General features: G+C 41.9%; 1 protein-coding gene and 1 long non-coding RNA gene across 5 annotated transcripts in view; both read left to right on the top strand.

Moving 5' to 3' along the window:
- Positions 1–6299, top strand: part of CCDC169 (coiled-coil domain containing 169) — a 131494-nt gene extending 125195 nt beyond the window's left edge. For all 3 annotated transcript variants that reach the window (XM_073583226.1, XM_073583225.1, XM_073583227.1), the window contains exon 8: positions 3433–6299. In XM_073583226.1, the coding sequence (XP_073439327.1) occupies positions 3433–3532 (100 nt within the window). In that variant the 3' untranslated portion in view covers positions 3533–6299. The remainder of the gene's footprint in view (positions 1–3432) is intronic.
- Positions 6300–14195: 7896 nt separating this feature from the next.
- LOC141096532 (uncharacterized) overlaps positions 14196–21884 on the top strand; it is an 84151-nt gene continuing 76462 nt past the window's right edge. Inside the window, exons 1-2 of one of the 2 annotated variants that reach the window (XR_012233707.1) lie at positions 14196–14288; positions 18026–18231. This is a non-coding gene — a long non-coding RNA (uncharacterized lncRNA). Of the gene's footprint in view, positions 14448–18025; positions 18232–21884 lie in introns of both variants that reach the window. The other variant, XR_012233706.1, reaches the window with a different exon arrangement.

Below are 21884 nucleotides of genomic sequence, written 5' to 3'. Positions count from 1 at the left end.
TTATCCAGGACTATTTTTTATTTTTTTTACTATGGGCCTAAGAACTAACTGGAAGGTAGTTGCCAACTACCTGACTGTTGCACCCGGCACCAATTTCTGGCAGCACAGAGAGGTCCCAGACTGCTCCTGGCTACAATTCAGCGGCTTCCACTGACACCACATCAACAGAGCAGCAGCTTCTCTTCCACTCTGCTCTGTTGACGGTCTGATTCATCTCCACATCAACAGAGCAGCTCTTCTTCTTCTGGGCTCCTCTGTGAACGGGGCGTTACTGCCAACATCATGCTGATTGACAACCAACTCCCCGCTGCCTAACTGTGGGAAGCGGGCTGTCAATCACCGTGACGTGGGCCGTCTCGCCCTGTTGGCAGAGCTGCCCAAAGGAAAAAAGTTGTTCTGTTGACATGGACAAGCTGAATTGCCGGAGCAGGCGTATAGTGGAAAAAAAAGGCTGAACAACCCCTTCAACATTCCTGGACAGGTTTAGACGGTGACCAGTTTAGTCTACTATAGTGAAAACTAATGTGATCTGCTAATAAAAAGGAATCTAGGAATTTATTCATAATTACATTTTCTTTCTTTTTTTTCTAGTCCCGGACGGAGAACCCCTTTAAGATATTTTTACATTCAGCTGTCACTAGGGGGAGCTAATTTCATACAGATTTATATACCAAATATTTGGTCACTGCATATATTTGCATAAAGTCATCAAGGACGCTCGCCATAGTGGTGCACGTAGCATGGAGATTTACAGACATTATGCAATTTCCATTACAATTATGTTTACTCCATTTTACCAGATTAATAAAGAATAAAAGAAAAATCCAAACAGATGAAAACCCAAAGAGGGAGCTTGTCAGAGCTAAGCTGCCGTATTTCCCAAATTCCTATAGTCTGCAGCACATTCTGCAGATGGGCTTTATACATTTCTGGTTCCTTTCTCTTATTATCAGCAGGACTAGCGTTCAGCTAAGAACTGCAAATCACTTCTAAGAAGCCAATTTTCATACACGTCTCTTGTAGTTTAATCTCGCATTTAGGAGTAAAGCCTCTGCAGTGCTCGGCTCAGAAATGATTGAGAGGATAAAGGGACAGGGGGCCATAGAAGTGAGCAGTGCAGGAAGGACGCGGATAAGGATGACACAGGGGTTGGATGAAATTAGTTTAATAGGACACCTCCATATTCAGTGACGAACATTGTGTAACTTGTGGGACCTGCGGGATTGCTGTGCATTTGTTCTGGGGAAATATGTTCTGCTGTCTTATACCACTAGTGAGTCCATGGGGCCATACCGACCTCAGAGTTCCTCTGCTTTCATAAAGAGTCTACAAAAACAATTATACCATATTCCATTTTGTCCATTTTGCTGCTTGAGGAACGACAATGTCATGGGGGCACCATACAGCAATACAAAGCATGCCAACCACTCCGCAGGACGCGAAGGCTTAAATCTATTCTTCTGATATTTTGACCACAGAATACTAAATGGATGGCTGTTGGGATGTCTTCATATTTAAAGGGGTTGTACGTAAATTGATACTGACTTACCAGACCGGTGCCGCTCCTCTGTACTATGTCCTCTGCCAGCGTCAGGCTTCTGGTGGGCGACAATATGTAACTGCTGCAGAAGGCAGAAGTAAAAACTTTTTTCCAGCTCGGACATAATATCAAGGATGTAGCCGATCAGCGACCACTGATTGGCTACAGAGGTGATGTGATGCCCCCTGATGGAAGAAGAAGTCAGAAGAGGAGGGCAGAGGAGCCGTATTGACCCAGTAGGCGAATATTTATCAATTTTCTTTATTTCCCACCACCCGAGCTTTTTTAGAATGTGTTTTAATTTAGGGGACATCCCCTTTAAATGACTCTGAGCTGTAGGACAATGTTCATGATAAATAATTGTATTTAATTTTAGTAAAACTCGCTGTGGCGTCTGTGCCTCCTCCCAGTAGCCGTCCTCTGTCTCTGATGCGAATGACGCATCCTACATCATCTGCATAGCTCAAAAAATTCCCGCTCCCGCGTAGTATCATCACCAGCCAGCACAGGCGCACATTTGTCTGCCCTATTGCGGGTCCTGCGCAATGATGTCCTTTGTTCTGCCCTCAGGACATGTCATCCACATCAGTCAGAACCAATGGACGGCTATTGGGCGTAGAGAAGAGGTACAGACGCCACAGCGATGACGCCCATCAGAGCGGACTATCCTCATCTAAATACTGCACGGGACCAAATCAAATGATCATGTTTGAATATACAAAGGGGAGTCAGGAGACGATGTAAAGATTCGTGGAATACATAATGGCAGCAGATAAAAGTCCTGGCATTTGTTAAAAGACTCAAAAACTGGTGACCGCCTCCTTTTAACCCTCTCAGTACTGCTGGGCAATGTCCTCCTTGCTGCTGCTGCTATGCTAAAGAAAGCTAGGGGAGCAGAATTTCTCCTCTTTTCTATGAGTGCTGTGTATTTGAGACATCAAAGCAGTTATTAGCTAGAGATGGAGTAAGCAGAGGAAAATTGGTGACAAAAGCCATATACGCACATGACGGCTTATTTTGAAGTCACTAAAAATGGCAGATCCACCTTAAAAATTATTCCAGTGACAAAAATAATTTAAAAAACAATCTACCCCATGAAAAGCTTTGTTCTTTATGTATTTAGGACATGGTGTATCCATGCCGCATAACTATGGCAGCCAACTGCTGGTCATTGAGATAACATTGCTGTAAAGTGTGGACATCAGGTCTCTATGTTTGGCACTACACTTCTGTAAATCAGGATTACCCTTTTAATTTTCTTCTGAGATTATACAGCTTCTATACTTGAAGTTGCGATGTGTCACTGCTCAGTAAACGGTGTGGGTAAAATCAGACATTGGGAGCTTGAATATGCCTATTTTTCTTCCCAAAGCTAAAATTAGCCTAGAATAAACCCCTAAATTACAAAGCATATGATATTTAAATAGTAATTACACTTTTTTGTTAATTTTTTCCTAGAAATAGTAGTTATGATTTTTTCAGATGTGCTTGATTACCTTTTATGTTCTCCCCCCCTACACTTTGCTGCAGTGTTGCTTCATTCCCCAGTTCAGGCTCCTTTAGAAGCTGCTTTCATTTGCTGTTCAGCAAAGATCTCAACACTATAATTTAAACAGTCTGTGTAAAGGAATTCCTATATTGGAGCCTCTCTTCTCACCACCCTCTTATTGAGAGAGGAAACATCTCATACACAGATTGTTTGAATGCAGCAGTTGAAAGTAGCTTAAAATGGAGAAATAACTTGTCATTTTGGCAAGATATGATAATGAAGTATATTACAAAAATATTCACTTTGCAATTCCTGAAAAGTAATAATAAAAAGATAATAATGAAAGTTTAGTTACTCTTAATGATTTGGATATTGTATTACTGTTTGTTCTTCTGTTTTTCAGAGGTGTGTATAATGCTTCTACTAAGCAAAAGACAATAAGTAAAAAGAAAGATGCTGCACATAAGGCAACAAAGCAGAGTCGTTCCAAAGTGAAACATTAACCCGTCTACAACTATGTGCTGGAAATGTATGTTCCCTGATCCTGGGAACTAAACCAATAAGATTGCAGAAGTACAGAAGAGGACAAGTTGGGTGTCCAGATATCAGAGAAAACTAGACGACCTCCTCAAAAAAAACCTGTGAAGATGACTTAGTTGGACAGGTCCACTTGTGCTGCATCCACCCTCCCCAGCATCCCCATGTGATCAAATTGGGCTATCTGCTATTTTATTCCCAAGTGTGTAGGTATGTCTTTCCAATTGTCATGGCTTTAATCAATAAACAAAAACCCAGACTCATTGAATGGTTGGCAAAGTGAAATTCACTTCGCTACTAACAAACCACTCCAAAGCTAACATATTTAGAAAAACGAGGACCATAGGAGTGTTTCTTTTTTAAAAAATCATACAGAATATCTTTATTAACACATAAGGCAATACAAGATGACATGAATAAAAAGTGCAAATAAGGACACCAAAATGGTGGCACTCACCACTGTGTACAAAAGGGATTCCACATTACAAGGTATATTTATATTCCACTGGCAAGATGTACTCCGTCAGTTTTGGCACTTTTCCTGTGAAACCATATCTTCAGTGATTTTTTTTCAATTTTCTGTAATCTTTTACAAGTAATTCTGTTGTATAGGTTCATATAGCTCAGATGACCTGGTTACTGGTTCAAGCCCCAGAAAGACACACCACATTGTCATATAAAGTCATCATATAAGCATACATTGAATTTGAACAGGGATCATCTTACCATGTACTGAGGCACACAACACTGGATTAACCCCAACGCGCATTTCGCCACTATTTCGCCATACTTTCTCAAGGGGAAGTGTTATATTGGTCCCCTGCAGGATATTTTTGTATCCATAGTAACCAGTCACATGTATATCACGTGACCGGCCGCTGATTGATTGTATTGGTACGGCGCATGCGTCCGGCCGCATTGCACCCACGTGACCCGGTCAGGCCTCCCGGTGTGCAGGAGCAAAGCAGTTGCCATAGCTCCCAGTCAAGCGCCCAGGACGCCGTGTTGCCAGATGACGCGGGGCAGAAACAAGAGACAAGCGGGCGCATGCACACTACAACCCGAACAGCATACGAGACTGAATCATCAACTTATAATGCCACTATGTTGTGGATTGAATAAGATATCAATTCTCACTCCAGTGAGGTCCGTCAGCATTATAATCATCCATTGTAATTTCATCCCCACTGTTTATTTTCTCCTTATATCCACATGACCAATTCAGGCAATGGATCTTCATAATCTTATCGATGTCAAATAATCTTTGTCTTACATTATGGAATGGCATAGTGGTCAAAGGATGTGACTTATGGAAACCCATTACAACCGCTGGAGACTGAAAATAGAATACAAGCCATATTAAAAACATATAACACAAATACTAGTTAAAAAGACACTGCTGGAGGGGGTTACAATTTTTGGTCATTCCCATGATCTCTTCATAAAAAAGGACTCATCAAACTGTCAGGTTTTACTGTTCCCAACATCACAATCCATTTCAATTGGCGCCTGGCCAGGAGTTGTTTAATATTCCCCCCCCCCTTATGCCAGTGTGGACTATGTCAATCCCTCTTACCATAAACCCTTTAGGGTCACAATTATGGACAGATCTAAAGTGTCTATAGTCTTTAATGCTGATAGGTCGTCCACCTTCCTGGCCGTGCCAATGTTCTGCACATGCTCCCTCACTCTCACTCTTAATTCCTTCGAAGTAAGCCCCACATAAATCAGTGGGCATCTGCAAGTTGCATAGTATATAACATTCATGCTATTGCAAGAGATATATTCCCTAATTTGAAAATGCTTCTTACCATCAGCAGGGTGAAAGGAGGTGCTGCTGAGGACATTGACGCAGTCAAGACAGTGGCCGAAGGTATTGCAGTCCTTCAAGGGTCCCCTTGATTCAAAAGGATTACTAGTTGGTGCAATGTAATGACTTCTGATCAAGAGGTCTTTAAGGTTTTTCGACCTACGTGGGGTCATAAGTGGACGGTCAGCCAGATACGGTCCCAGGGAGGGTTCGGCACTCAATATGAGGCAATGTCTTGTTAAAATGGCCCTCATGTTGTCCCATTCGTGATGGAACACCAAAATAAAACGGATCGTTTCATCACCCTTGTCCCAGTGGAATATAAATATACACTGTAATGTGGAATCACTTTTGTACACAGTGCTGAGTGCCACCATTTTGGTGTCTTTATTTGCACTTTTTATTCATATGTGTTAAAAAGATTTTTTTTATGATTTTTAAAAAAAGCACTCCTATGGTTCCCCGTTTCTAAATAGGTTCCCTTTAATGTAGTGGACAATCCTTTTAAATACCCTTAGGCTGTGTACCCACGTAAGCGTTTTTCCTGGCAAAAACGCTTCAAAAACGCATACAAGAAGCATCCCATTCTTTTTAACGAATTCCGCAATTTTTGTGCACATGATGTGTTTTTTTCCGCGAAAAAAACGCAGCATGTTCATTAATTTTGCGGGAAAAAAACGCATTTCCAACTATAGTCTATGAGCATGTGGATGCTCCTGTAAAAAATGCAAAAAAAGTGAAAAAAAACAGCGCGTTTTTCCTGGAATGGAGTCCTTTTTTTTTCTGCATACGTGGTACATAGCCTTTAACTCTAAGGCCATCTACATCCAACTATGCATGCAATGTAATTTTACTTTCGTTTTTATTTCCTTGTTACGTATGTTAATTTTTTTTTTTTTTTAAATAAAAAAATTTACATAATAACAGTAGATTTTGTCCTAATCGATTTCATTGTGACGTGCAATTGATGATTATTTACTTTATGAAAGACTCGCCTGTAGGGAAAAATAACATTTGAATTGGCTCAAGATTTCACTTTTACGTAATCAAAGTTTAATATTATCGCCCAGACAAACAAAATGTAAGATACTAATCAACTTGATCTAAAAATGTGGTGCTGAGCCTTATATTTATAGTAATAACAATAGGTTCCAGCTAATATAACATCTATGGCTTGGTAAAGTCAAGGTGATTTGCCAGATCATTAGGGGGAGAAAAAAATATCATGTTCTGCTGTTTCATGTTCTGCATTTTGGCTGTGGGAGATAAGACATCGGCAGAAAACTTGATTTCAAAATTATGTTGTCACCTCTGAAAAATGACTCCATATTGCTGGTGACTGGTTGTCTCCCTTCTGTGTAACATACCGTCCACTACCTGTTGTCAAATGCAGTATGTCTAGCAGAACAGACACTGAAATGGGTTACAGGAACTATACGGGTGCAAGTGTATGGAGCTTGCTCAGGAACGGAGCCTGCTCCTCAAGCTGCAGGCTGCATTATGCTGCCGACAGCCCCCTCTGACAACATCAACCAGAGCTACTCCAATCACTACTCCAATATCTGACAGCGGCATTTGAATGGCTCCGATGTGAGCACATGATCACATTCGATGGGTTAGTATAGCAGCCAGAGGCCTATTGAAGACCCTCTTCCCAACCATCTTGGTATTCCGCCACCATTTTTGTTGCTGGGCTTCATAAGAGATTGTCATTTTTGCTATGTACTAGGAATGTATTCTATAACGTTCTTAACCTGAGAGACACATTCAGCTCTGAGAGACAATCACAAGCCACATCCAGAGCCTCTCCTAATAGTGACATCTAGATCCCGGTCCCCCTCTACCAAAAAAAATAAGTTCATTTTAAAAAAATATTAGCCCCTTCTCCCCCCAAGCCTGTTTTCACCTTTGTGACCAAGCCAAGTTTTACAATTCTGACCAATGACACTTTATGAGGTAACAACTCTGGAACACTTCAACGTATCCCACTGATTCTGAGAATGTTTTCTTGTGGCATATTGTACTTCATGATAGTGGTAAAATTTGATATGAATTGCATTCATTTGTGACAAAATTGGAAATTAGGCAAAAAATGTGAAAATTTACCAATACATCAGAGAGTTATGTCACAAAATAATTAATAAATAACATTTCGCACATGTCTAATTTACATCAGCACAATTTTTGAAACATAATTTTTTTATTTTTGTTAGGAAGTTAGAAGGGTTAAAAGTTGACCAGCGATTTCTCATTTTTACAACCAAGTTTACAAAACCATTTTTACAACCAAGTTTGCAAAACCATTTTTGTAGGGACCACATCACATTAGATGTGACTTTGATGGGTTTATATGACAGAAAATACCCAAAAGTGACACAAGGGTAACATTAGAAAATGAGCCCCAAAATTTGTTGTACAATTTACCCTGAGGACACCGATACCCCATATGTGGGGGAAAACTACTGTTTGGATGCATGGCAGGGCTTGTAAGGGAAGGAGCACCATTTGACTTTTTGATTGTAAAATTTGCTGCAATCATTAGCGGGCACCATGTCGCATTTCGACATGCCTTAATGTGCCTGAACAGTGGAAACCCTCCACAAGTGACCCTATTATGGGAACTAGACCCTCAAGGAACCTATCTAAATGTGTGGTAAGCACCTTGAACCTCTGGGGGCTTCACTGAAGTGTATAATGTAGAGCCGTGAAAATAAAAAATCACATTTTCCCACCAAAATGTTCTTTTAGCCCCAATTTTTTTATTTTCACAAGGGTAACTGTAAAGTGCACCACACAATCGTGCAATTTCTCCTGAGTACGCTGATATGCTATATGTGGGGGGAAACTGCTGTTTGTGCGCACCACAGAGTTCGAAGTGAAGGAGCGCCATTTGACTTTTTGAATGCAAAATTTGCTGGAATAATTAGTGGGCGCCATGTCGCATATGAATAACTCCTGATGTGCCTAAACAGTAGAGACTCCCATTTTGGAAACTATACCCCTCAAGGAATGCATCCAGATGTGTGGTAAGCAACTTGAACTCCCAGGTGTTTCACAGAAAGAGCCATGAAAATTAAAAAAAATCAAATTTTCCCACCAAAATGTTCTTTTAGACCCAAATTTTTTATTTTCACAAGGGTAATAGAGAAAAAGGGAACCCAAAATTTGTTGTGCAATTTCTACTTAGGACTCAGATATCATATATATGGGGAAACTACTGTTTGGGCTCACAGCAAGGCTCAGATAGGCAGGAGTGACGTTTTGGAACACAAACTTTGATGAAATGCTCTGCCAGTGTCTTGTCGCGTTTGGAGTAATGTTTAGCCATACGGTTGGACCAGGGAGGAGATTTGGCTCCTGGAGCGCAGATTTTCATAGAATAGTTTGCGGGCTTCATATACAGAGGCCCTAAGTGCTAGAAGAGCAGAATACCCCCTCAAGTGACCCCATTTTGGAAATTATAGCCCTTTGTGAATTTATCTACAGGTGTAGTGATGATATTGAATCCATGGGTGTTTTCCAGAAACAAGCATCTATGAATGTTGCTGAGTGAAAATTGCAAACTGCCATTGTAATGACCAATACATGCTTCTGGGGACATGCACCCATAAATTAGGCAGGCTCTCATCGCTACAGAAATGCCAAACGTGTGGACGCTAAGTGTAGTTTAAGCATACTGTGGGGCTCAGAAGAGAGGGGTCATTTGGATTTGGGAGCGCAGAATTTGTTGAATATCTATTGGGGGGGCGAGAAGCCATTTCAATTTTTCAGAGCCTTTGTACGAACAGTAATGTGGGACCCTCCTAATTTTCCGTTAACAGATGATGGACCTGAGTGGCAACTTGCTAATTTTGTGGATTGAGTTGAAGCTTTTATTTGGAACATTTTACATAATGTTTGAGATTACATTTATCTTGCGCTCTACTCTACGCTGAACACTTACTTTGGGTTTTCCATCTAATTCTCTGAGTGACGTGATTCAGATGAAACTCTCGAGGAATCCATTCACTATAATGCAGCAGAGTTAATTTAGACTCTGTCTGGCCTCTGTTCAGCATTATCCTTTTTTTTCAGAAGTGCACAAAACATTGGCGCAGGATGAATGTGAGCTGAGCTTTACTGCGATCATTGGGAGGCAGAATGAAAAAATTTGTCACGCCGACTCCGCACACATACCCGGCCTCCGCTCCCACGCCGCAGCCCCCCACCGCCCGACTGCCACGGCGGTCCCTTCTGACAGGCTCGCGGCCGACAGGGTCTCTGCATGCAATGCGCATGTGCCATAGGCCGCGGCTGTGCCTCCCTCCTGTTACTTGTGCTCCGGCAATGCCCTGACCTGGAAGCACCTACGGACCAATGGCAGACCTGACGGCCATATCAGGCCGTTCCCCCCTGAGGGAGGCACCTGATCATTGTGTTTGCTAGCACACTGGGCCCTGCTTCCTCGTGTGCTCTCTGCAGTCTCGCAGTCCTGTCTTCTGTGGTCCCTGCAGTAGCCCCGCAGTCCGGTGCTCCGTGTACACTCCAGTCCTGCCTCCGGTGGTCCTGCTTCATCCTGTTATCCACACTCCAGTCCTTCAGTCCTACTCCAGTCCTGCCTCCGGTGTTCCTGCTCCATCCTGCTATCCACACTCCAGTCCTACAGTCCTACTCCAGTCCTGCCTCCCGTGTTCCTGCTCCGTCCTGTTGTCTATGCTCCAGTCCTGCAGTCCTACTCCAGTCCAGTCTCCAGTGATCCCGCTCTGTTGTCTACGCTTCAGTCCCGCACTCCTACTCCAGTCCGTCCTGAGTCGCCCCTCTCGGTACCGGCTATCGTGGTACCCGAACCACTGGGCCTGCTCCTAACGATCCCTGTATAGGGGTCGGCTCCACCTGGCAGCTCGCCCGGGGCCCCTCGGTGCCACGGTCCAGAGGGTCCACTCCTGGAGATTTGTCTCCTGACCAGCCGTGGTAACAAAATCAACAGTAGGTGAAGAATTGGTTTTATTTTTCACGCAGTTCCGCGGCATAAGTGACTAGACAACATTATTCTTCAGGACGGTGCAATTACATTTATATTGTTAATGTGTGGCTGCTGTCACACACTAAAAAGCGCTTTTTATTGCAAAAACAAATATCTGCATTGCCATATTTTGATAGTTATAATTTTCCATATTTCGGCCTACAGAGTCATATGAGGGCTTTTTTTTTGCGGGACGAGATGACGTTTATTGGTACAATTTGAGTTGATTACACACAGGTGGATTATATTTATCATCATTACTCATTTAGGACAACATTGGATCATTCAGAGATCCAAAATGAACTTCTGGATGAGTTTGCTGCACTGAAAGTAAAGAGGCCGAATAATATTGCACGCCCCACTTTTCAGTTTTTGAATTTCCACAAAAATTTAAAATAAGCAATAAATTTTGTTCAACTTCACAATTGTGTTCCACTTGTTGATTCTTCACCAAAAATTTACATTTGGTATCTTTATGTTTGAAGCATGATATGTGGGAAAAGGTTGAAAAGTTCCAGGGGGCTGAATACTTTCGCAAGGCACTGCATATAATTTGATGACTGCCATATATTAAGAGGATAAAAACTTTGATGTGAATGCTAAATAATGAATAAGGTGCAAACATGAAAGTGACCAAAGAACCATTTTTACTACATAAAAAGGCACAAAGACTAAGATGAATCAGGGGCCAATGTGTTCTGCACTGGATAAAGTTTAATATTATAGATTTTCTCCAGTATAGCATAAACTTGTATCGCTGAATTAAAAGGTTTTTCCTGTATAGCTCTTATGTTCTTTAATATTCAAACATCAACTAGGTCCAACCTCAATTAAAAGGTGGAAAGCCGCCAAGCCTCTACATTCAGCCTCAGTGATTTTTGGCTTAACCATCTACCAGACAATTGCCTTACGATGAGCTGAGCATCTAACATTATTATAAATATTTAAAATGCTGAATAAATGCTGTGAGTTTTGTGATGGACCCTCACCCACTACGTTACCTGCCAGACTTATCCAGTAAATTCATCAATCACTTTATTATTCATCTTCCTCCAGGAAGCCATGATATGTGTCTCAGTAGATGAATATTATTCCATTAGAACAAACATCTGGGAAACTTTAAAATCTGTGAATTTCAATCATTGGTCTTCTCTTCCTCATTATATATGAATACAATAAAGGCTTGGGGAACAGGAGCAGTAATAAATTGGAATCTAAGTTAGAAAACATATTTTTATGCATCCTATTAGTGAATTCGGAGCTAACAGATGGGGGTTCTCTGTTCAGAATCCTCATCTTTTAGGCAGAGAACCCCATAGAGTATCCCATGTGCTGAAGGACCAGTCCTATTCTGCATTGCACAGCTTATTTTTGTCTGCAGTGGAATTGAACACGTTTTGCAATGTTTTCCTACAAATTACAGCTTACTGTTGGTTATCCCTATAAGGTACCTTTAAACAAGTAGGGATTGTCCATAGAGGATAGAGGAAACTCCTTTTAAATAGATGGTCAGGAAGAGGTAGGAATCTATGGATGTTTGTACTATGGATATTTGTATCAGTACACTCATAAAAAAGATTATCAATGTATAAAGAGCAGTGTGTATGTATGTGTATATATATATTTATATATATATACCTTTGCTACAGAAATATGTCAATCATCAACTACAAGGCACTGCGATGGGGGCATCTTGTGCCCCTTCCTACTCTAATTTATTTTTTAGAATATCTGGCTCACACTAGTGGATTGAGATTGAGTTTTCTTACTTCAATATTTATATCAAGAAATATTTATATTATCAACAGACGGTACCATAACAGCACACCTTCCTTCAACTATTCATGAAATTCCTGTTGGCCGATACCTGAAGGCAAAAAGAATTTGCTCCACAGATGGCAAGAACAAGCCACAGATTTATATTCTACAGGGAATTGAGAATTTCGCAAGAAAAACAATGGTGTGCTTGGTTTTAACGTAACATTATTTCATGAGTTATTTACAAGTTTATGAACACTTATAAAATGTGCTCAAAGTGCTGCCCATTGTGTTGGATTGTCAAAGCAACCCTTTTCTCCCACTGTTGACACACTGATAGCAACACCGCAGAAGAAATGCTAGCACAGGGTTCCAGTATCCGTTGTTTCAGATGCTGCACATCTCGTATCTTCAGAGCATAGACAATTGCCTTCAGATGACCCCAAAGATAAAAGTCTAAGGGGGTCAGATCGGGAGACCTTGGTGGCCATTCAACTGGCCCACGACAACCAATCCACTTTCCAGGAAACTTTATGTAGGAATGCTCGGACCTGACACCCATAATTGATAGTATGGTGTGGTATATGGGGTACAAAGATAGTGGGGCCATTCTTCATCAATGGAAACCTCAATGCCCCTGGATATCTGAAATTGCTACATGATGATGTGTTTCCCTCTATATGCACTGAAGATGGCACGTTCCCTGAGGTTTTCCAGCAAGATGGTGCACCACCACATTATGGGTGTCAGGTCCGAGCATTCCTACAAGGAATCTGACCCCCTTAGACTAGCATTTCTTCTGCGGTGTTGCTATCAGTGTGTCAAAGAGTGGGAGAAGAGAGTTGCATTAACAATCCAACACTATGGGCACACTTTGAAAACATTTTATAAGTGGTCATAAACTTGTAAATAACTCGTGAAAGAATAAAGTTACGTTAAAACCAAGCACACCATTGTTTTTCTTGTGAAATTCTCAATAAGTTTGATGTGCACATGACCCTCTTCCCATTGGAAAAAATAAAGTTGGATCCAAAATGGCCACCATGGTCACCACCGATCTTGAAAAGTTTCCCCCCTCCCATATACTAATGTGCCACAAACAGGAAGTTGATATCACCAACCATTCCCATTTTTTTTAGGTGTATCCATATAAATGGCCCACCCTGTAGATTCAGAAAAAGTGGCTATAGACATAGTAAGATCTGACTTTAATATAATAGAGCTGTAAACACGTACAGAAACCATCTGTCATACATCAATGCAAAAAATAACACCACAAATGCAATCAGATATGGTTTATTACTCCTTTTGACAACCAGTAGTCCAAATTCACATATATCGTCCAGAAACATTGAAATATTCACAAAACGGATCCTATTCTATGTAAAACGCTTCCTGTAAAACCATGTATAACAGCGAAAAGATACAAAAATCTTAAAGATCTACTGGTCCTGAGCCATTATCAAGCAAGTAAGAACAAACAGGATTCTTTTACTAGCTCCATCCAAGGTTTTTGCCCCTGCAGATAGTGTAAAGCCTGCATGAATCTAGTCGAGAGCAAAAATTTTCATAACTTTGATAAGACAAAATCGTTCACGATCAAAACATTTCTTACATGCTCCTAAAAAGGAGTGATTTATTTCTGTGGATGACCTTCTGCCAAAACTTATATAGGTATGACAACCTGTGAACTACAAATCATAATGAGGGGTCATATACAAGACATCGATAAATCCAAGACTCAGGAAGATGATGGACAGTTAAAAACACTGCGGAAACATTTTAAGCAATACCGTAAGTCAAATGCAAGCTTGTTGAAAATAAAAGCCTTTAATCAGGAACCGTTGGGTTGAAGGAGGGGGGACTTATTTATGTCTCTATCTCAGGTAGAAAACCAGTGGATTTATAGGCTAAATACAATTGTTCCCTTTGGCCTTAATGAGAACTTTGGATTTGGGTCTCTTATGATTTGTGGATAAGTTTACTTTTTTAGGGGTTAGGATCTTTTGTTTGTTGCACCGTGTTTAATGTATAATGTCTTTATTATAACTTCTAGTTGTCAATCATCTACTCCCTGGAGCGAATTCATGAATTGGATGAAGCGACGTAGGAGCTGTCTGGAGAGCATCTGTCTGGGATTGATACCCCTAAGGTGAAGATTTGACAACCTGCTAAGAGACAGGGTAACACCCAGAGCTTGAACATCCGGTGTTATTCACATCCTTTCCGTCCAAATCTACATCCTATCTGTTCAGACGGAATCTGTCTGGGATAAATATCCCTAGGGTGAAGATTTGGCAACATTCTTAAGGTGAACACCCATTTGGAGCCTGAACACCTGTTGTGATTTACATCCTATTGATGATGCAGTGTGATTTACACCTTATCCCTGGGCAACATCTAGAATTTGAAGAACTTGTGTTATCTATGCCCTATTGGTTATACGGTGGGATACACATCCTATTTCCCTGATGGACAAATTTACAGGACTAGAGAGACCAGTATTATTCACAGGTAGCCATTGTAGGCACCCTCTATTGGATCGATGTAGTACTTTTTAATCAAATTTTTTATCATCTTGATTAACATATTCATATAGATAAAATTATTTGGGTATATTCACTTAATTCCATCAAGTAAATATATACAGTTGTGTGAAAATGTTTTCGCCACCTTCCTGATTTCCTATTCTTTTGCATATTTGTCACGCGTAAATATTTCAGATCACCAAACATTTAAATATTAGACAAAGATGACACAAGTAACACAAAATGCAGTTTTTAAATGAAGGTCTTCATTATTAAAGGAAAAAGAAATCCAAACCTACAGGGCCCTGTGTGAAAAAGTGATTGCCCCCTAAATCTAATAACTGGTTAGGCCACCCTTAGCAGCAACAACTGCAATCAAGCATGGGCGATAACTGGCAATGAATCTTTTACAACACTCTGGAGGAATTTTGGCCAACTTATCTTTGCAGAATTGTTGTAATTCAGCCATATTGGAGGGTTCCCGACTATGAACCACCTTTTTAAGTTCATCCTACAGCATCTCAATCGGATTAAGGTCAGGACATTGACTAGGCCACCCCAAAGTCTTAATTTTGTTTTCCTTAAGCCATTCAGAGGTGGACTTGCTGGTGTGTTTTGGATAATTGTCCTGCTGCATAATCCAAGTGCGCTTCAGCTTGAGATCAATACCAGATGGCCAGACATTCTTCTTCAGGATTTTTTGATAGACAGCAGAATACTTTTCTGAAATGTCGTGTTACTTTTACGCCAGATGTAATGGGACATACACCTTCCACAAAGTTCATCTTTTGTCTCGTCAGTCCACAGAGTATTGTCCCAAAAGTCTTAGGGATTATCAAGATGTTTTCTGGCAAAGCTGAGATGAGTCTTTAAGTTCGTATTGTTCAGCAGTGGTTTTTGTCTTGGAACCCTGCCATGCAGGCCATTTTTGCCCAGTCTCTTTTTTTATGGTGGAGTCATGAACACTGACCTTAACTGAGGCAAGTGAGGCCTGCAGTTCTTTGGCTGTTGTTGTGGGGTCTTTTATGACCTCTTGGATGAGTCATCGCTGCGCTCTTGGGGTCGCGTGGCCACTTCTGGGAAGGTTCACCACTGTTACATGTTTTTGCCATTTAAGGATAATGGCTCTCACTGTGGTTCACTGTAGTTTCAAAGCTTTAGAAATGGCTTTATAACCTTTTCCAGACTGATAGATCTCAATTACTTTGTTTCTCATTTGTTGCAGAATTTCTTTCGACCGCTGCATGTCTAGCTTTTGAGGTTCTCTTGGTCTACTTCACTTTGTCAGGCAGGTCCTATTTAAGTGATTTCTTGATTGAGAACATATGCGGCAGTAATCAGGTCTGCTTCTGGCTAGGGAATTTGAACTCAGCTTCCCAGAGATGTGAGCAACCACAGTTAATTTATGTTTTAAACGTGATGGGGGCAATCACTTTCTCACACAGGGACTTGTAGGTTTGGATTTCTTTTTCCCTTAATAATAAATACTGTATATACTCGAGTATAAGCCAAGATTTTCGGCCCATTTTTGGGGGCTGAAAGTCCCCCTCTTGGCTTATACTTGAGTCATATACCAGGTGTCGGCGGGGGAGGGGGTGTCAGAGATCATAGACACACCCTCCTGGCACGGTCCCTGCAGCCCCCTGCTTCTTTCATGGTCTCGGTGCCCCAGCTCTTCCTGCGTTCAGCGGTCATGTGGTACCGCTCATTAAAGTCATGAATATGTGCATATTCATGACTTTAATGAGCATTACCATGTGACCGCTGAAACCTGGAAGAGCTGCCGCGCCGAGACCATGGAGGAAGCAGGGGCTGCAGAGACTGTGCGCTAGGTGGGGGTGAGTATGACGGGGGGAGGACAGGGAGCAGTGCTATATTCATCTGTCCCATTCCACTGCTGCTTTGTCCTCTACATCCTCTGACATTCAGGTCAGAGGGCACGATGACATAGTCAGTGTGCACCCTCTGCTGAATGTCACTGCACAGGACCCTTGAGACAGAGCGGCGATGGAATGGGGACAGGTGAATATTGCCAGTGCCGGGGGCATGAGCCAGCGGTACACCGGCACCTGGCCCACATAGCGCGCCAGTGTCCCCACCTGCTCAGGACACTGGCACCTGGCCCCCAGCGACAGGTGAGTATGTCATTTTTTTTTATATGGGCCGTATTTATCTATGGAGCATCTTCTTGGCCCACCATTAACCCTTGTGCAACAATATATGGGGGGTATTTATCTATGGAGCAACTTATAGGGCCAACATTAACCCTTGTGCAGCATTTTATGGGGGGGTATTTATCTATGGAGCATCTTCTTGGACCACCATTAACCCTTGTGCAGCACCACCTTCGGATTATACTCGAGTCAATACGTTTTCCCAGTTTTGGTGGCAAAATTAGGGGGTCTCGGCTTATACCCAGTATACTGTATATGGCAGGGTTCCCAACTCCAGTCCTCAAGGCTCACCAACAGATCATGTTTTCAGGATTTCCTTTGTATTGTGCAGGTGATGCAATTATCACCTGAGCAATGCTAAGGAAATCCTGAAAACATGATCTGTTAGTGGGCCTTGAGGACTGGAGTTGGGGAACCCTGGTATATATGGTACCTTAATTTAAAAAGATGCATTTTGTGTTAACTTGTGTTATCTTTGTCTAGTGTTTTAATTTGTTTGGTGATCTGAAACATTTAAGTGTGACAGGAAGGGGGCGAAAACTTTTTCACACAATTGTACATATTGTGTTTATCCTCTTTCTTATATATTTACCTGTCTTCTTTACGATATGGTAAACATCATACTATATAATTCAACATTGATACACATCTTTTTTTAAAATATTACTTTACACAGTTTTTGAGAATTCATATTTTATTGTAGTACAGACACAATTGATCAGTTTTTTCTCACATACTTACCGATTTCATTGATGAAAATATATATTTCACTCTTAGACTTCTTGATTTGCACATAGTTTATTTTATTCTTTTCAGTTATTTTTTCACTTTTTCTTTGCAGTTCTTTAAGTGCTCATTCACCTTATATACAACTCACTTTCCTCATATACTGAATGTATGCAAAGTTACCGTATATATATTTTAAAATCCATACTAGAACTAATGTAATAAAATATTAGTTAATATAATTATATAATTACTAGGATTAATAATTTACTAATTGATTTACTAATTGCATATAATAGACAGTATTGATACCTAGCATCATATAATAATGAATATGGTATTTGATAGTATTGTATATATAATGATTTATCCTTCAGTCAAACTCGATCTACACCTTCAAAATAGACGCAATGTTGTGCAAACTGTTAAAGCTTTTAAACCCTGTCTTCTCTATAACACAGCTGACATATAGACACAACGCCAGTCCTCTGATACGAACGCGCTGGGTTGTGCGCATGGTTCGGATCTCCCAGGATCTTCTGTGGACGGACATAGTAAGGCAGGAGAGGCATGGTTTAGACTTACTGTTGTACTCCCGATGACACTGTGGGACGCCGATCTGAGCAGAGGAGGCAGCCGGGGCCCGGAGGAAAATAAAGGGCACCAGGTAGGGTGACGCTACATGTGCAGGGTCACTTTTCAGCTCTGGGGTGATGGGTCAGTTTAAATCTTCGTTATAATTTCTCAACTGTGGCTATTTTGATGCCAAAAAGGTGAGAATCTGTAGAGAATGGCTGTGTGCGCACAAGAATCCCACATCCCAGGCCAAATTGTACATTTGGCCAATCCTTTTTGTAAATTTCAAAAGACTATGATGTGAAGTGGTCCTGTGTTCTAGAGAAGGATTACAGGTAAGAACAACCGCGGATACTATCTGGATATGGATAGACATATATGTACAGGTAACTTATACAATGTCACATAAGATACTGCATAGTGAATATACATATTGGTTTGTTGGGTGATGTTTTTCCGTAATGTTTCTTCTTTTCAAAGCACCAAAGGTGATCTGTTTGGCCCCGGTTGCAGGCCCATAGTGACTTTCAACTCCATTGCTAGGTCTCTTAAGTGACCATTGATGCAGCACTAGGCAACCAATTAAGGCTGGGGCTCTGCAGAGGGCTGCGTACTTCCTCCGTTAAGCCTTGCCTACTTTCACATACTTCTGCATGCGTCCTGCTTACCTATCTTTAACATTGGTTACGCAGGACATGCGGGTGTATGCGGATGCGTCATTTTGACGAGCCCGCCGTCTGTGCAAAACGCAACGGGCGTGTCAAAACAACACATCCACATACATCCACATGTCCTGCGCACCCAATGTTAAAGATGGGTACGCAGGACGCATGCAGAAGTATGCGGAGTAGGTGGGGCTTAACGTAGGAAGTACGCAGCCCTCCGCAGAGCCCGCGAACGGTAATGTGAATGTAGCCTTAGGCTAAGTTGACATATGCATTAGGTATTCAGCATTTTCTGTTCCTTTGTAGGAGCAGAACCATGAAATTAATAATTAATAATCTGTCGTGCAATCGCAAACAAACGACACCCAAACACAGTCCATTGACTTATTGCAGGGTCCATTGGGTTCTTTTGTGGTAACCATAATTTTGAAGGGAAGAATATTCCTGCATCCAGTACATTTTTGACTGGTAAATATGACAGAGTTTGCAATGGATGCCCCGTTTAGAGCTTTCATGGCAGATTACTTTGTATTTGATGTAAAGAACAGCTCAGCAAGCAGCACAATTCTTCCTGTCAAAAAGATTGACACCACAATGAAACCCGTGAGCCCTTATTGTAAATTAATGGGGTCCTTCAGAATCTGTCCATATCTGTCAGATCCATCATAGCATGAATTTGCAGCACAGATCTGGAAAAAAAAAGACCGAGACTGCTTCTGTTGTGACCAGTGGTCATGCACCATATTCTTTGTCATGTGGTGGAAAAAAAAATTGGGCAGGGGCACACTTGGGTTCACCAGTCACTCTGTTCTGCTAGTGGGAGTCATCAGTGATGTTCCCTCGCTCTGGATGCTGCTCGTCACAGCCCAGGACTTCCTTTCATTCTAGCCTCTTCCGCTCCGAGCCAGCTAATAAGCCTCTTTCCACAGTTCTGTGTCATTCTGACAAACAGGACCAACTTGTTGCCTCCCATGCATGTTCCTGCTGTCTGCATTCTCTGCTGGCTCGTGACTCTTCCTGACACCGGGGATACATTATAGCCTCTATGGTCAGGATTGGTGACTGTTGAGTCCCTCATCTTACCAAGCCCTCTCTGCAGTGTCACAGTGTGCAGACGGGCAAATGTATCTCCTTCTCCTTCTGGCAATCTGCAATCAGAATTAGTGTGGTAGTGTAGGGAAGGTGACCTGACGGACGGACGGACTTGTCAGAATAGAGAAGGGAAGGTTTGCACAGTTTAGACAGGTGTCAGTTACTACAGTGTGGAAACAGCTGAGAAAGTGTAGTGGACGTGCAGTAACTTGGGTTGACCATTAGAGGGTAGGGAGGAGTGTGAGCAAAGGACCTGACATCAGCTTAGGGCTTAGGAAACCGTTGGTCATGGGGGCGGAGTTACAAATAATAATAAATAAATTTGAAGGAGGGTTCCAGAAAGTTCCAGTCCCCAGGGGGAGCTTCAGTGACAGGAGGACTACGACAGTTTGTGCACTGTGAGGAGAACCAAACTAAGGGGAACTGAGGAGAGAGAACGTCAGGGGGGTGGTCCTGACAGGAAGAACCGCAGTATAGCAGTATAGACGAGGCACGGGGTGAAGGACACTGTATTTGAAATGACGAAGCTGACCAGTAAAGTGCTGATGGTGTACGGGCCTAAGGCGGCCACAGTGACTCAGCTGACAGGATCGTAACAGAGTGAAAAAGGGGCGGTACATATAGATACGTCCCTGGTGTAAAGTACGGTGTGTGAAGCGGCCCTGGACACGGAGGGCCGTGGGGAAGATATTGCGGTGTGCTGTGAGGGCCGTCAGTCGGACGGTGGAAAATAAACTTGGACCTGTTGCACCCCAAAACATGCCTCATCTTGTGTCTGTACGTCACTGCACGGTATATCGAGGGGCCACCCCCCAGCTCGGCCCACCGACCCTACAGTAGGTCTGTCCTTTGAGGCATGTAAATGTTGGGAATGTTTCATTCAAGAAAGCAGAGCAGATGATTTGTGTTCTGAGTCATTGGGTCACTTTTGTAGCCAAAGGCTGACAATAAAAATGTCAGCTTCTTCCATTTTGAGCAGTGTCCGGGAGTGACAGACTGTGACTACAAGTCCTAACCATTTTCTGTAATATTTAGTGTAAAACTCCAATGTATAATTCTCTTACCACATGATCACAAACAACAATTCTGCTTCTGATTTCAATTAGAGTGAACTAGATGTTTAGTAGATAAAATGTATTACAGCTGGAGAAGATCAAAAAGATTCTCTGAGGAAAAAAAAATTGTACAATACGTATGTCCAATATACAGTAGCAATAAGTACAAAAAAGATTGAGTGTACTTAAAGCTATAAGCAGAGAAGAAGAGGACTAGAGCTCTATTACTACCTACTGGAAGTAGCAATCGTAAAAGTCTATCGACCCATTAATGAGCCTTCCTACATGACTTAGAGATTCTGGTTTGGCTTTTATTCTATTTGCAGACACATGTATCGGGATGTTTGTCCCTCATCAGTGCAAAGCAGGAGAGCTGATTTGGCTTTATGAGAGGCCACTGACTAGGGTTTAAGGGGTAACATCTCTCCTTGTCAAGAGTGACAAGCTACTTACAGTAGATGGCAGTATTGTTCTAGATCTCTTCCCAGAGGAGAATTGCATGGCCTATAAATCTCCTTACACTGACATTGCACTAGTGGCAGTATGAGGGAGCCCAGGGCTGTAGTCGTGGCTCTCAATGGGGGTGTGGTTGCACCCTGATCCTCCATCACATACACACAATGTCCCAGTGGCAGTGTACCTTTTTTTCTGCTTTCCCGTCCATCTGGATCCTATCTGGTCCACCTGGGGTTCCTTTCTTGGGGTTCCACCCAAATAAAGACAGAGTCCAATTCCAACTTAAAGCAAACCATTTTACTTGGTTCCTTTCTCAGCTCATCCAGTTCACATTTAGGTACAGCACAAGATACTTCACAAGACACATTTTCTGTCCCTGTGCTCTCCCTCACTTCTTCCGGAATATCGTAGGGTCGCACCATTGTCCCCGGTACCACAGAACTCTGTTTGACCAGTCTGACTAACTGTAGGAGTTC

This window comes from Dendrobates tinctorius, unplaced genomic scaffold (genome assembly GCF_039654945.1).
Source record: "Dendrobates tinctorius isolate UK_male_01 unplaced genomic scaffold, ASM3965494v1 ptg000075l, whole genome shotgun sequence".
In the NCBI taxonomy this organism is placed as follows: domain Eukaryota; kingdom Metazoa; phylum Chordata; class Amphibia; order Anura; family Dendrobatidae; genus Dendrobates; species Dendrobates tinctorius.
Note: the sequence above shows the minus strand (reverse complement) of the source record. Positions and strands in the feature narration are given on the sequence as shown.